General features: G+C 41.1%; 1 protein-coding gene across 1 annotated transcript; it reads right to left on the bottom strand.

Moving 5' to 3' along the window:
• Positions 1–6,071: 6,071 nt before the first annotated feature.
• Positions 6,072–13,819, bottom strand: BMP10 (bone morphogenetic protein 10). Its single transcript, XM_006035143.3, has 2 exons — positions 13,229–13,819; positions 6,072–9,430 (listed from the first exon to the last, which is right to left on the bottom strand). Exons 1-2 carry the CDS (start codon positions 13,560–13,562, stop codon positions 8,484–8,486), a joined length of 1,281 nt encoding a protein of 426 aa, XP_006035205.1. The 5' UTR covers positions 13,563–13,819; the 3' UTR covers positions 6,072–8,483.
• Between the last annotated feature and the right edge of the window lie 1,152 nt (positions 13,820–14,971).

Below are 14,971 nucleotides of genomic sequence, written 5' to 3'. Positions count from 1 at the left end.
CCTGCTGTGGCTAAATTGTTCTAAATCAGATTTAAACTGATTAAACTAGGTCTTGAAGTGATTTGTGTTAAATTGCTGCCACTTCTATGTGCAGAGAAGCCCCCAGGGGACAATATATGAACCTGTAATTTAAAACAAGGAGAGTCCATCATCAGCCTTCATCTGGGGCAGGCTCTCAGTTATGCAGACCACGCTGAACTTTGTACTACACCATCAAGAATTTGGGCCACAAACCTCTCCATAGAGGAGTTTTCTTTATCATAGGAGGTAACTAGCACTTTCTGTAGGTACTAGTCAAATGTCTGATTTTTTTTTGCGGGCAGCCTCACTCTCTCCTGAAGCTTTATATTTTCTTTGCCTGCTTAGCCAGTGGCGACAGCTCAGAAACTGGATTCCACCTATCTCACAATTACCGATATAAAATATCCTAATCTTCAAGATAAGGAGTTGCTACAGCAAAGTCAACATAAACCTGAGAGTTATGGTTTGTTGTTTAGCTGCTGTTGCTAGTTAGCTACTGTACTTACTTGCAGAGATCACCCTGCATTTAAACCTTCTCACTTAACTTAACATATATCTTTTCAACAGCATCTGAAGTTTACATCCTGGATAGGTTCACCGGCACACAGCTGAAGGACAGCATTTGGGGAGTTCCAAAGAGAGAAATTAAGTGCTGTGGGTCTCTGGGCCTTTTGTAAATTACACCTAGTGTTAGATCTATATACTTTGTTTGATCCTGGAACCCCTTTGCAGACACCTGCAAATTTAGAGAAACAGAGCTTTGAAAACTGAGTTCACTAAGCCACTTTGGATTATCTGCATCCTAGCAACCTGAATTGTAGCAGCAGTTAATGAGGCAAAGCAAATTGTCTCTCTGTGTTTAAGGAATGGACCTAGTGCCCAATTTGCCTATTGCTTAGTGTGGTGTAACTGAAAAACAACTCTCCTGAACTCAAAGGAGCCACAGCAGAGCAAAAGTGGTGTAAGCTACAGGGGAATGAGTTTCATAGCACCGTAAAACTCATAGCCCACATATTTCTGCTTCCTGGAAACTGAGAAAAATCATTTTATTTTGAAAGATTGCCAGCCTGAAATAACATACACCAAGTGTGTCTACACATGTGCTTTAATGCACAGTAGGCTATTTTACTGCGCATTTAAACGTCACATAAAAACCCGTGTAATAGGCTACTACACATTAAGCATCACTTAAAAACTATGTGCATTCCTTACTGAGCATTAAAGCAGCCTAATGCACATTTCTTTAATACCTCACGCTGGAGGTACTAAATTTAATGTGCATTAGGAAAAGCGCCTTAATGCATGCGTAGATGTACCCACTAACTACTAACCGGAGTCTCTTTATTAACTTCACCTCAGACCCCATCTCAATATCTAAATGTTGGGGAACTACAAATCTTGAACCCAGAGGAAAACAGCCAGCCTTTTCAGGAAGCCTTGTTTTGTGCTAAGGAAATCCATTCCTGCCCTATCACTTCCTTTATGGAAAGTTAATTACTTTTTTAACCTTTAATTTTCTGTTGTTTATGAGAAAGAAAGTGCAGTCAAAGGTCCTGGAAAGCCCATAAAAAGTTGAACAGATTGATCAATATGATTTTTGTGTGGCATTACACCAGGACATAAATCCTGGACTTTGCAGAAATAAGACACAAAAATTCTAGTCTATACTAAGTTCATTTTGGTGGAGTCAGATGTAATTTATCACCCACCGGCTATGCTATTGTGCCTAAACACTAGGGATGTTCCTGAAGGTCAGTAACTTTGGCTTTGCCAGCTCTGAACAAGTGACTGCTTTGCTAGGATAGATCACATACAAGCCAACGAGCCTTGGCAGCAAAATGTGGTAGCCCAAGCATGGGAGTAAAAGCTGTGACAGCCAGTCAGTATGTCAAATTCTTCTGTCATTGATGGTGGTAGATACCTGGAGTAACTCCTCAGCCCTCACGGGATTTATTCTGTATTTGTAACTGTATATTTGAAAGCAACATGTTCTTCCATGCTATAACATGTAACATGACCTCAAGAGTGAGCATGAGCACAGAACTTCCACTGCCCAACTTTTTAATACGGAAATCTATTTGTAGCGAGATAGAAGCCTCCTTGCTTTTTTACTTGAAAAGGAAGTGATCCTTTTGAGAACAGTCCCAGATTATGGTTGATCACAGGATGAACATGAGCTGCCAGTGTGATGCGGTAGTGAACAGAGCTAATAACATACTGGGATACATTAGCTGATGCATCATGAGTAGGGCTAAGGAAAGAAACTTCCTCTGTGCTTGGCACTGGTGAGAATCGCCGGATTCTGGAGAACCGGATTACTGTGTCCAGTTCTGGGGGCCACACTTCAAAAAAGACATGGGGAATCTTGAAAGGGTCCAGAGAAGGGCCACAAGAATGATTAAGGGCCTGGAGGACAAACCTTATAAGGAAAGACTAAGGGATCTGGGACTATTCAGCCTGGGTAAGAGAAAACTGAGGGGGGACTTGGTGACCATCTATAAGTGTGGAAGGGGTGAATATTGGGAGCTGGGAGAAAAACTGTAAACTAGGGTGCCCCAGGGGAGGACAAGGAGCAATGGCCATAACCTGATAGAGGATGATTTCAAGTTGGACATAAGGAAGAGTTTATTTACTGTAAGGGTGACTAGAATCTGGAATAGACTTCTCAAAGAGGTGGTACAGTCCCTAACCTTGGAAGTCTTCAAGAGGAGACTGGACAGACACCTTGCTGACATCAATTGATCTTAGCAATAGTCCTGTCCAGAGCAGGGGGGCTGGACTCAATGATCTTTCGAGGTCCCTTACAGCCCTTAATTTCTATGAATCTATGAACAAATTTTCAGGGATCGAGGGCTAATCAATACTTCAACTTAATGACAATGTTTGCAAGAGTAATGGGTGTACCACTATTCCATACCTTGGGCAACATAAGCCCTCTGGGCTACCTCTCCCTCCTAAACCCCTCTGTGCCGAAAACATACAACTCTGGATGAACTAACAAGGCCCAAGTCTTATAATCAACAACAATACATTTCCTATAATAAACATCTTCCAAGAGGTTCTGATAAGAATTTCCATTTTTTAATTTGGAACAAACAAAACATATTGCCTTTCTTTGTTGCTATTGCAGCTAAAAAAAGAAACAGAAGCTGATTTTTAACTGTTCCTGTAAATAGTGCGTTAATGAAGACAGATGGATCAACAATATAAACAAACCCCCTATCCCAGGCTAGTTTTTTCTCCTGGCTTTGGTTCCCAATGTAGTAAGCAACAGAGAGTCAACACAGTTCCCATCCTATTAACTGTGCTTGCACTCCAAATGTTGAGCTGGGTTATAAGGAAGTTTAAATTAACACTCGGCTGTAGTTTTTCAAACACTTGCAGCAGATGTCTAAGTGCCAGAATTATTTTTTTTCACGAAGAATTTAGCTAGTTTTTGACTTGATGTTGTGCACAAAAAATATTTCATTGTGTCTCATCTGTTTCGCTGTTATCTAAGGCAGGGCTTGTCAAATGGATATAGGAGACAGAGGCACCTTCTTAGGAGTGATTCTCATAATGCTCATCATTTGGCAGAGCTTTCCATTTTCTTTAAAGCATGCTGCAATCGAATATGGGTAGAGTATGGCAGGAGAAGTTAGTACTCCTGGGTTCTACTCCTGACCTCTGAGTATATGACATTGAACAAGTTACTTAGGTCCATATTTTTAAAATTGCCTCAGTTTTGTGTGACGTTAACTGAAAATCCCTGAATCTTCAGAGGGTGCGAGTAACCAGCATTCCCTCCAAGTCCTGTAAGAGCTACAGGTACTCCACACTCCTGAAAATCATACTCCCTTCAGTGCCTTGAAGGGAAAGCACCCAATTTAGAAGCCACATTTGGAATTCTTGGACTTAGTGCCTCCCTGCTCCAGTCTGTCCCTCTGTAAAGTGAAAGTAATGATATCACTTACCAGGCCACCATGGTATCAGGTTAGTGGGTCACCATCTGCAAAATCTTTCTAGAGTCCCCTACAGGGTGCTATAGAAGTGCAGCATATTTTCAACTTGAGTCACTTGAGCTGAATCCTCAGATCTGCATGGAAGAGTTTGGGCTGCATGAGGGATTTTCAGGAAACAACTCCACTTGTTTATGCACATGTCTTTAGCTGACAGCTGATCCCAAATCTGGGGCACAAATACCTCAAGGCTCAACCCCTCTTCTTGTTTCACAGAGGGCTAATACAGGCTTTTCAATTCCACCTTTCTCAGGTACACCTCAGGCAGCCATATCAAAGACCTTGGCTCATGGAAGAACACTTGCCTCTCCCCCTACCTAGGATTTAAAGGGAAGTACAAGAGTCTTTCGAGGGAGAATCCGGCGACAGTGAAAACTTCTCACAGGATGCAGAATGGGAGTCTTTGGGCTGCAATACTGGTTTTGGCTGTGTGTGTTGTTCAGGATAGAAAGAGAGGGAGAGAGAGAGAAAGAGAGAGAAAGCTCATTAGTAGGGCCAGAAGCAGTGGATTAGGCGATGAACAGAACTCACAGAGTGTGAATTGCTGAAAGGCATTGCCAGGTTTGCCTTTGCCTGACCAAACAAATGGCCATTGCTAGGAAGAGGGAATGCTTTCATTTCCTGCCAGTACAAAACATAACTCTGCCCTGTCTTAGCAAAATACCCCAACCTATCACCTCCTTAGGCATTACAATGGTGAAAGGGTTGCAGACAATGATGAGCTACAAATTTATGCTCTATGTCCAGTCATGAGGATGGCTGGATCTGCCACGTACCATGAAACCATGGCACGTTTGGTGTTCCTGTGGAGAAGAACATGGGACCAGGAGTCAGGACTTCTGAGTACTTCCATTGGCAGCTAGCAGCGTGAGAAAACTGTAAAGTAAAGTCTGTTCCTGAGCAGTTTCTAGTCCAGTTTTGCAGGCACAAGAGACATGATAATTTGAAGAAATCTCAATTTTTTGAGGTGCTTGTTTGAGTTGAGTGTGGATTCAAAACCTTTTCACCAAGTTGTGGGTCAGTCAAGATTTTCATAAAAGGATAACAACATACTCAGTGTGAGAACCACAGTTGATGGGAACTACACTTATTCTGAGTGTGAACCAATATGTGCATCTCATTTTAAGAGCAGAACGTTGCAACCCTCCATGACGCGAGTCCCTTCTGCTTTCTATGCCTCTGTTCCCTACCACCATCCTGTGTTTTCTGCTTTAGAATCATAAAAAGTTAGGGTTGGAAGGGGCCTCAGAAAGTCATCTAGTCCAACCCCTTGCTGCAAACTGGACCAGCCCCAACTAGATCATCCCAGCCAGGGCTTTGTCAAGACGGGCCTTAAAAACCTCCAAGGATGGATTCCACCACCTCTCTGCGTAACCTGTTCCAGTGCAGTGGAGCTGCATAAGAATGATGGGTGATTACATCATAGACCTTTCTACTCCAGAGTATAAGCTAAAGCAAACTTATAATTGGATATTATTAATAAAAGTCCTATGACATGCAGTTGAGTCATTCTGACACTGTTCAGTAGAGGAAAAGTTTGCAAATAATGTTTACCAGGTCATTACAATGTGCACAGCTGTGGAAAAGAGATAAGAGTAAAAGATGGCTTATCACAAAGCTAATTGATATTGCTCTAACATGGTGAAGGATTTTTATGGGTAAATGCCTTTATATGAATTGCTGATACTTTGGGCATGCCACATTCATTCATATAGTGTGAGTGAAAGAAACTGAGAGGTTGCCCGTTACCCTTTGCAGTCTGGCAAATGTGCTATTCACCTTCTTTGAAACTGCCATTTATCCAAGATGAAAACTGAAAGGTGAAAGCTCCACAGTGGAAATGTCCAGATGGCAATGTGGCCCATCAGCCTACTTGTTAGACCTGATCCTCAGATGATGGAAATCCATGTAGTTTCATTGATAGACCACAATCTGGAAGCACAGCCTGAGTTGAGACTGCCCTTCTCTGTAATAAACTAGTTAACTAGAGCACATAAAGGGATTCTACTCCTTGAAAGAGTTGTTATATGGTGGGAAAGACCATATGTGCTCCAAGATGCATTCTTTCATCACTGCTATGACCATATTCTGTAATTAGAAAGATCTCTAAGACTAAAACCACAGCATTTTGCAGCAGATTTCAGCAGAATGATTCTACATAAAATCTGTTCAGTATAAGATTTTTATCAGAGTGGGATTACATACAAGCACAAAAATAAAACATTTTGTATTCTACATTATATTACAAAGGTGGACATCAATAAATAGATCAATAAATTACGGGAAGCACAGAAGGATTTGCGTGAACCTAGGTGAAACTGGCTTCAGCTGATAGAGTCTTTTGAGTTCATTCCCACGAAGTGTCAGAGTCAGTTCTTTCAAAGACAAGTCTCTTATCGCTTCCAGTAAGGATAACTTTGCCTTAAAAGAGTAAAACAGATGCAGGGACAGTACAGTAGGCTCCGGTTGGGGCTGGAAGAGTCAACGTCACTTACACTTTCCCAAGAATCTGACAAATTTGCAGCTTAGTATAAATAAAGTGACGGGTCTATTGTTTCTCAGCTCTGACACCTTCTTATCAGTATGATTTGTTGCAGAAGAGTGGCGGAAACATGGCATGTGACTCCATCATATATAGTTTAAGTGGGGGGCGGGTAGCAATATCTTTATGAATTGACAACTTCAACACATACATAAAGGAAAGAGCCTCTCTGTAACTAGGGTGGAGAGAGTGCTTTCCTTTTCTGCCTTGGTCTACATAGAGTAAGCGCAATGGTACACTGCTTTTTTCTTTGCCTTACATAATTTCATGATGTATAAAACAGACACCGGTGAGGCAGATTTTCAGCTGGTGTAAATCCATGTGTCTCCAAGGACTTCAACAGAGTTATGATGTTGATTTGTCCTAGCCGAAATTCTGGCCCTCAATAGATAACATGTGCCAAATGTATTGTATTTCCAAAGCCAGGATTGTTATGTACAACGTGCTTCCAGAATAAACAAACAGTAGGAACATTTCTTACCTTGCATGTTGGCAAAGGGGCTGCTTGTCAGAGCAATGGAGCTGCCTGACATTGCAAATGGGCATATTATTTGAGTGAGGAAGGCAGGAAATAGGGAAGTTTCCACCTGGTCTTTGGATAGTGGTAAAACCATCCCTGTTAAAATGACTTTTGTTTGTAAACCCAGGCTTGTACAGATACTTCTTAAAGAGCAAAGTATCTAAGTGACTTAGGAGCCTAACTTCACTAGGTCTCCTGGTATCAAAAAATCCCTCCTGTGATGCAAATTAGCAATGCAGCAAACACCTGCATGAGTAGCGCATGTAGTTTGTGGCACCCGAGATGGGTCTGCAGCTCTACAATCCACGTGCGCACAGTTGTCTGGATGCACCCATTGTGTCTTAAGAGACTTATGGGGGGTTTCAAGTGTCTGATGAGGTTAGGTTTCAGTTGAGCAGGTTACTTAATTTTGGTGCATTTGAAAATCTTAGTAGATACCTGTCTGCATCCTTGGAAACCTGAATGACTTTGAAAATCCAGCCTTCATGTTCCCAAAACTCAGAGTCACAAAGGTGCTTAACTTCTATTGAAAACAACAGGAGTTAAGCATCTACAATATCAATTAACCACCCAGATAACTTGTTGCATCTGGACATTGGTCTCTTTGTCAGATAAGTGATAAGCTCTAAACTTAGTCACTTTTGAAAATTTCGCCCATAATTTTTAGCCTTTGGAAACATGCTGGTTTGTACCTTTTTTTGTTTTGCATAATATTTTCATAATATTTAGCTTATTATTCAATCCAAACACCCAAAGTGAGTGTAATTACACTGTGCTTGCAATTTCATTGATTACAAATTGTGTAAATGTAGTTATTTTAAAATGTTATAACTGATTCCAAGCACATCAGTAGGAAAGTTTTGTCTATGAAAATGAGAAGTTGCGGCATAAAGCTAGAGGAATATTCTGAGAATAAAAATGCTAACTCAGTGGGTGAAGGAAGGATGGGAATGCATCTTTCAGAAAATGTTATAATATAATAGATGTATCATACCACATTATTTTATCCAATTCAGTCCATGCAAAGGCTACATACTATCCTAGATCACAGGACAGAAACATTTTTAAAGAAACAAAGCTCAAGCATTATAGTATGGCACCTTGCCATACCTAAAAATCCTCCATACCCAAAGATTTGGTCTTTGTTCTTCAATTTGTTTATAAAGGAAGCTTCTCATAATTTGGACAAGTTAAACAGTGAGAAGAAGCAAACACTGGAACACAATATACATTTCCCTATAGTCATATGACCTGCCCATTCCCTATGGCATGAAACATAGAATTATCTGTACACACCTCATTAAATAACCTCATTAAATAGGAAATCCAAAAATGTACAAATTTACAGTTTGAATTATTAAATACTCCCCTCGTGCACCCACTGACTTTGCATTTCCTTCTACTATCTGCAGCCGCACTCTGACACGACCATGCCCTCATATTTGAACTTGTAAGTAACCACCCCTGCATCTAAGTAGAGGATGGAGATAGGATCAAGTTTGGTAGGCACGCAGCAGGCTTTGGAAGCTTTCTGGGGATTCTTCAGGTGAACCAATGTCTGGACAATGGCGTGTTTCGTTGGTGTGACATGTTCTGTTAAAGGGTAGGAGCACACTCCGCGACATTCGTAAGCTTCATAGCCGGTCGGGGCAATTATCCAGGAATCCCATCCAATTTCCTTGAAGTCTATATAGAGTGGAGTCCTTTTACAATAGTTGCCCTTGGCGTTCCTCCGGATCCTGGCAGTAGAATCATAAATGATGTTGGATCGCATTTGGAGAAGTGCTTCTTCTCCTGGCCTGTTGTGGAAGCTGCCCGCTCCCAGAGTCTCCAAGTCCAGCAGCTGCTCATGGTCTATCATTTCATTGAGTTCCTGCTTCTCCTCTTTCTTGTCGTTGCTTTGGTCATTTGAGAACACAATCAACAATGGCACGTGCTTGGCCTCAGAGCTGATGTCAATATCAAGTTTCCCCTCTCCATTTTGCTCCTCTCCTTCTCTACTCTCTATTTGCACCTCTAGCCTGTGAGTGGTCAGCTCCAACCTATGCCAGTGCCTGATGGCATCCGTGATTTCAAATGTCTCCCATTCACTGTCAGTGCCATAAATCTGCCTGGATGCTAGCACCACTATTTTTCTCTCGTCTCCTTTTCTTCCCACATGGTCCTTCTCCAGTACTTCAAAAATGGTGACCTTCCTATCCAACCCATCATAGAGCATTCTGTCTCGTTCCACCAGTGTGTAGAGTCTCAGTTCTGCCATGGTGATGTCTTCGTGGTGAGGGATGGATACGTTGAATAGAAGAGGGTATTTCCGGATTCCAGTAACAGCAGTGGGTTGGGAAGTCAGGTCTGGAAATGAGAGAAATCCTTATAAACACTTTGGAATGTTTCCATCAGTACATACACACACACGACCCAGTCTTTCACGCCTTGTGTTTCTAGTTTTCAGTGTGAATGGTTACAGGAAAATGATAATTGATTTTCAAACAAAATTATAATCAGATCATCAAGGAAACACATGGTTTGTACTGGATCCTATAGGAAGCAGGCTCAGACCAGGATAATGCTAATGAACTTAGGTTCTCAGATCTCATTTTCACCAATATAGTTACCAATGTCCTTTATGATATGCACTTACAGGTTACACAAACTATAAATATATTGTCCTCACTTACCCAGCACTGAAAGGAAGGCATTTTTTAGGGTGAAATATAACAGCTACTTAACAGGAGGATAACAACATTAGGCAACATTTATACTGCAGGCATTGAAGAGTCTTGATCCAGCTGAAAATGAATGAGGGACTGGAGATAGGCAGAATGTTTTACAAGATGTTTATGCAGCAAAAGCAGGTTGAATTATATCTATCTTTTTATTAACACAGGATCTATGGCTGCGTGGAATGGGTGCATACTTCCCAAATTAATAGCACAATCTTCTTTCTATACCGTCAATTTTTTGTCTTTATCACAGTCCTAGAGTATATTGTGAATTCAGAGAGTCACTGGAGACTTTATACAATGTGGTGAAAACTGCACCACTGAGCAACTGTTTTTTATGATGAGGCATTGCTGGAATTTCCCGAAACAAATTTCTCAAACCTCTGACAGTGTCTTAAGGGAGCAAGTACCAAAGATGAAGACATATTAAGAGGGATGAAAAAATATATTTTAGAGTAGGAAAAAGTGGCCCGATTCCAAACCTAACGAATAGCAATATTCCTATTGAACACAATGGGTTTTCACCAAGTCAGGTAAAATATCTGTATTTATTCAGAAGCTTTTGATATTATTAATTTACAAAACATTCAGCAAACACGTTATCCATTTCTCTAGTCTGTCTTCATCACATGTTTCTATAGCACCATTCCTTCATAGATACAGGCCATTTAGTAAAATGTTCTGTATGTAACGCTGCATTTCTTCGTCAAAGTTGTAACTCTGAAGCCAGATTAGGAGATTAGAAGACATCCCAGCAAGGACTGAGGGGATGGATGGTATTGGCATCTAGACATTTTTCCATCTCTGATTTCTATAGCTTTGAGATTTGTATGTTCCCCAGCTGGCAAAGCTGCCATTATTTACCCTGATATAGACAAGCACTTGAGCAAACAGTGAACTTGAAGCAATGAATAGGTCTCCTGACATCAGTGGGACCCCAGTTTTTTTGGAGTGGCCTGATTTCATAGTTTAAGATTTCCAGGATTGGGTTCTAGGATTTGGACTCAGCATTATCAGCCATCCTGAAAACCGTGGTTTCAGAACTAGAATGGCCTTTCTGATTCCCAACAGGCAGGATGCTAGAAAACAAACCTACTGTCATGGGGATACCTGCAATCTCCGGGCTAGAGAAATCTCAGCTGACCACATAGAAGATATGCATGAATAATTCATCAAAAGGGGTGGGTCACACCCTTGTGGGAAAACGAGTGAATAATTCATAGACAAAGGAATTAATGTCTTTATAAGGAAGTCAGGATGGGGGTTTGCCCTACAGACTGATAAAAACCTCTGAAAGGGCCAAATGTCCTTCTCAATGCTACTAGATACACTGGGAAGAGAATTTAGCAGAGAAATATTGTTACAGCTTTTAAGCAGTGGCCATAGTACAGTCATATCTGTAATGGGGTACAGATTTCTCTTGATAAACAACTGCACCCAGATGCACACAAATGTCATTAATACTGTCATGGAATTATGCTAACAATTGAATTAATAATTGATTTATTGGGTTTAATAGATAACAAGGAAATTGCTATTATCAGCAGCTTTCATTATTACAAGTAGGTGAATATAAGGATTGGATCGTGTGATCTCTTACCAGCATAACTGCAGATTTAGTTTTCACTAGATGTTCTAGCCACGTAAAGGAGACAACTACAAGAATTTGTCTAAACCCTGAGTGTATAGAAAAGGGCATTTGCATTAGCATAGGAGTGTCTCAACCTGTGCTCATAGTTCTGGATAAGAAGGACAAGAACCTTCTGAGAAGGCCAAAAGTTACGCCAAGTTTGACATAGCTATCACAAAACGTATGTGATGATGAAAATGTTATTTGAGATTGCTGCCTCATTTCCATAATTAACTGAGTTGCGCGTTGCTACATTGACTAACATTAAAGGATCATACTCTGAGATCATTTGTAATGATGCAAATCTGGAATTATTACATTGTTGTCTGTTAAATTACTTCGGCTGTATGCAATAAGCCATGCAGTGCTCTTTCCTCTACCGTATTGGAGTTCCCAAAATTACATTAATTATTACTTTTTCACCTTAAATTTGCAAGAGTCAGAAAAGAACACCAATCATTATCTGGTATATCTTCAGGACCAGATTGTGATTTTTTAATTTACAACGATGAGCAGTTATTCTTACAAGAAAACCCATCAATTTCCATTGGGAGGCTTGTCTGAGTAGTGTTCACCAGTGAATGTTAGTGATTTGCATTCCAGCCCTCCCTTAAATGTAATTGCCAAGCTGAAGAACTGCACAATTAAATTAGATCTGATTCTGGAAGGCAGGGTCCCTTCACACAAAAAACATCTTGCTGGATAAGAATGCACATGCCTGAATGAAGTATAACATAGCTCCTGACTAGCCTGGATTCAGTTACTAGCATCTGGCTGTGTTGCTGCACCTACATCTCTTACATAGTATTTGCTGTCTCACAGTAGTGCACTTTGTTAGTGTGGGGGATGATCCATTTTTACTGGAATTCTCCCCCATGAAGCTGCATTGATCAGAAAAAAAATATATCAACTTGCTATATTTTTAAACATAATCCATGATTTGTTGAAAAACATTTTGAGTATATAACTGCAAGGCAGGTTGCTCATGCATACTTATACACACACTATGAACTAGGACTACTTATATGTAAGCAATACTTTTCCCTCATTAGGAAATGTTGAATTCCACAATACTCATAATCTTCTAAACCCAGGACTTCATGGGTTTTTTTGGTTAAAAAAGTTTAAAAAATACTTCATCCATTTAAAATGATCCCTGAACTTTAGCAAAGCTAAAGCTGCTAGCTGTATATATTCCTATAAATTCTGTTGACCTTATTTCACACACCAAAGCATGAGAATTTTGAAAAATACAAACAAGTTAAGTAGCAAGTTTAAGTGAATAGAGAAATAACAACAGTAAAAATCCATGTTTAATGAACTGGTTAAAGATGTATGAAGACCAAATACTTCCCAACGGATAAAAGTTTTTACTAGTGTGTGGGTTGTGGAAGACATTTTTTCCATTAACTGAATGGACAAGAAAATCTGATGGCTGAATAGGTGGTATGGAAATGGTACTTAGGTTCCTGGGATGATGATGATCTATTTTTCTTATGCATTCAGTAGATGCTAGATGCTGTACTAATATAAAAGGAGGCATTGTTCTTGCCTGAAAATACTGACCATCTGGATGGCACACACAGGCAAAGGATAGGGGGAAAGGATACATCATGGGATGTAAAACAGGCACATGGCAGATTAGTTTCCTATCCCCAATGGCCTCTCTTCCAAATCACTGGTAAGTCCTTTTGCACCAACACAGCCTTCATGCTCCATGCACTGTAAAGGCACGCCTGGCTGGTTATAAGCAAAGTTTGCTTAGAGCTAATTCACTGAGAGGAGCACAGATCTTACCTTCATTCTTGAAGCTTCTAATAATATTTGCCGACGGCATTGAGGTACTGTCAGTGGCGAACCTGTTGTACAGCTCTAACATGTACTCTGGAGGGTCCACCTTAGCAGTGTCATGCAAGGGAATATCAGAGAGGTTCAGTGTCTTCAGGAACTCATTTTTCATGTTTTGAAGCAATGCGCTGAAATCAACACCGTCCTGCTCTGAAAGAACCTCATCGAAGAGGGGGACATCTTCCTCCAGGGAAGACTGCTCCAGGCTCATGATGGGACTGCAAGCTGCCAGGTGAACCAAGAAGTAGAGGGCTGCCCACAGTGGAAGGGCAACAGAATCCATTACTTCTCTCTAGTCTCCAACCAGACTCAACAAGGTTTAACTCTCGTGTGGGCTAAGTGGCTATTTTATCCTCTGGACTGTACGCAGCTTGTGTCACAGAGAGATGACAAGTTTGGAAGCCCTGGCCTGAAGCTTGTGATCAGTTCTCTCTCTCCCTCGCTCCCTTTCTCACTCCCTCTCAGCCCCCTCCTCCCCAAAACCAGGTCTCAGTAATTGGATATAACATGCTCTCGCCTATGGTAGCCTTGCCTCTCTTATCTCTTGTAGTGTAAGCTGTGCACCAGATTTCTGTTGCTATCTCACAATCCCCCTCTCCCTTAATGAGCATTTTGTAAACATTCTGCTCAAGGACACTATAAGATAGGACCATTTTTGCCTTGGACATGGTCAGCTTTTTCTTTACCCCGCTCAACTGACTTGCATATGGCCAACTTTCATGCATGCCACACTGTTGTGATTTCATGCTATCATGCAAATGCCACATAGCTCTAGGCTTCATACCAACACTAAACAAAAGCCCCACTAAGGCACCAAGGATTAATAGGGTTACACCAATGTCCTCTATCAAATCATGTTTTGGAAACAATGCTTCCAGTTCAAGGCCTGTCTCAGATTGCAGCCTCTTTGGGGCAGACGCTGGCCTTTTGTTCTACACTGATACAGCCCCTAGCACAATGGAGTCCTGGTCCATTGTGGGTCCATGGCTTGGCCTCTTAGGAGCTAAAAAAATAGAAAGGATCAATAACAATTTGAAGTGCTGGAGAGATTCTGGATGCAGTGGAACTGGTGTGATTAAACTGTCAAGGTGCATAGAGCTTGGTAGTTGTGCAGTCCTGTTAGGCTAGAGATTCACTGTAGAACAGGACCTTGTGGGTCAGAGTGAATGCAGGTCAGGGGAGGAGCAGGGCAAGAGCAATCTGGGCTGAGGTTCCCCTGTCCTTCATATAGGTACTGTGCACCTGTGGTGATGCCCGTAGACCTGGCCCTCTATGGGAGAATGGCAGTTAGATATTCTTTAGTAGCAGCTAATTTACCACTGCACACTGTTTCCCATGCAAACCAAATGTAACACACCACTGTTCCCATTCAAACCAAACCATAACACTAGCAAAATGGAAATGAATTCTGTGCTCATGAGGATCATAGAAGAACTTGGAAATAAAGTCTGAAGGGAGGTCTGGAACATGTCTTTATCTCTTGCCAGTTTCAATTTACTGGCCAACTATATTTCACTGAGTGTCAGTATCCAATCACCTATCAATGAGCTATTTTTTTTATAATTGTTTTAAAACCCAACCTGAAGGCCCACAAAATGCCTTCAATTGACACACATAACTTTCAGTTGCACCAATACATGGTGGCTCAGTAAACAGTAACTAGAACTGGCTGAAAAATACAACAACACGAAC

This window comes from Alligator sinensis, unplaced genomic scaffold (genome assembly GCF_000455745.1).
Source record: "Alligator sinensis unplaced genomic scaffold, ASM45574v1 scaffold1373_1, whole genome shotgun sequence".
NCBI classification, from domain to species: Eukaryota; Metazoa; Chordata; order Crocodylia; family Alligatoridae; genus Alligator; species Alligator sinensis.
Note: the sequence above shows the minus strand (reverse complement) of the source record. Positions and strands in the feature narration are given on the sequence as shown.

Bases quoted from the DNA above. Each gene is read 5' to 3' on its own strand.
- BMP10 (XM_006035143.3), bottom strand. From the start codon at position 13,562: ATGGATTCTGTTGCCCTTCCACTGTGGGCAGCCCTCTACTTCTTGGTT. The intron at 9,431-13,228 runs GTAAGATCTGTG...TCTCATTTCCAG, and splicing joins TAGAAGCTTCAAGAATGAAG to ACCTGACTTCCCAACCCACT.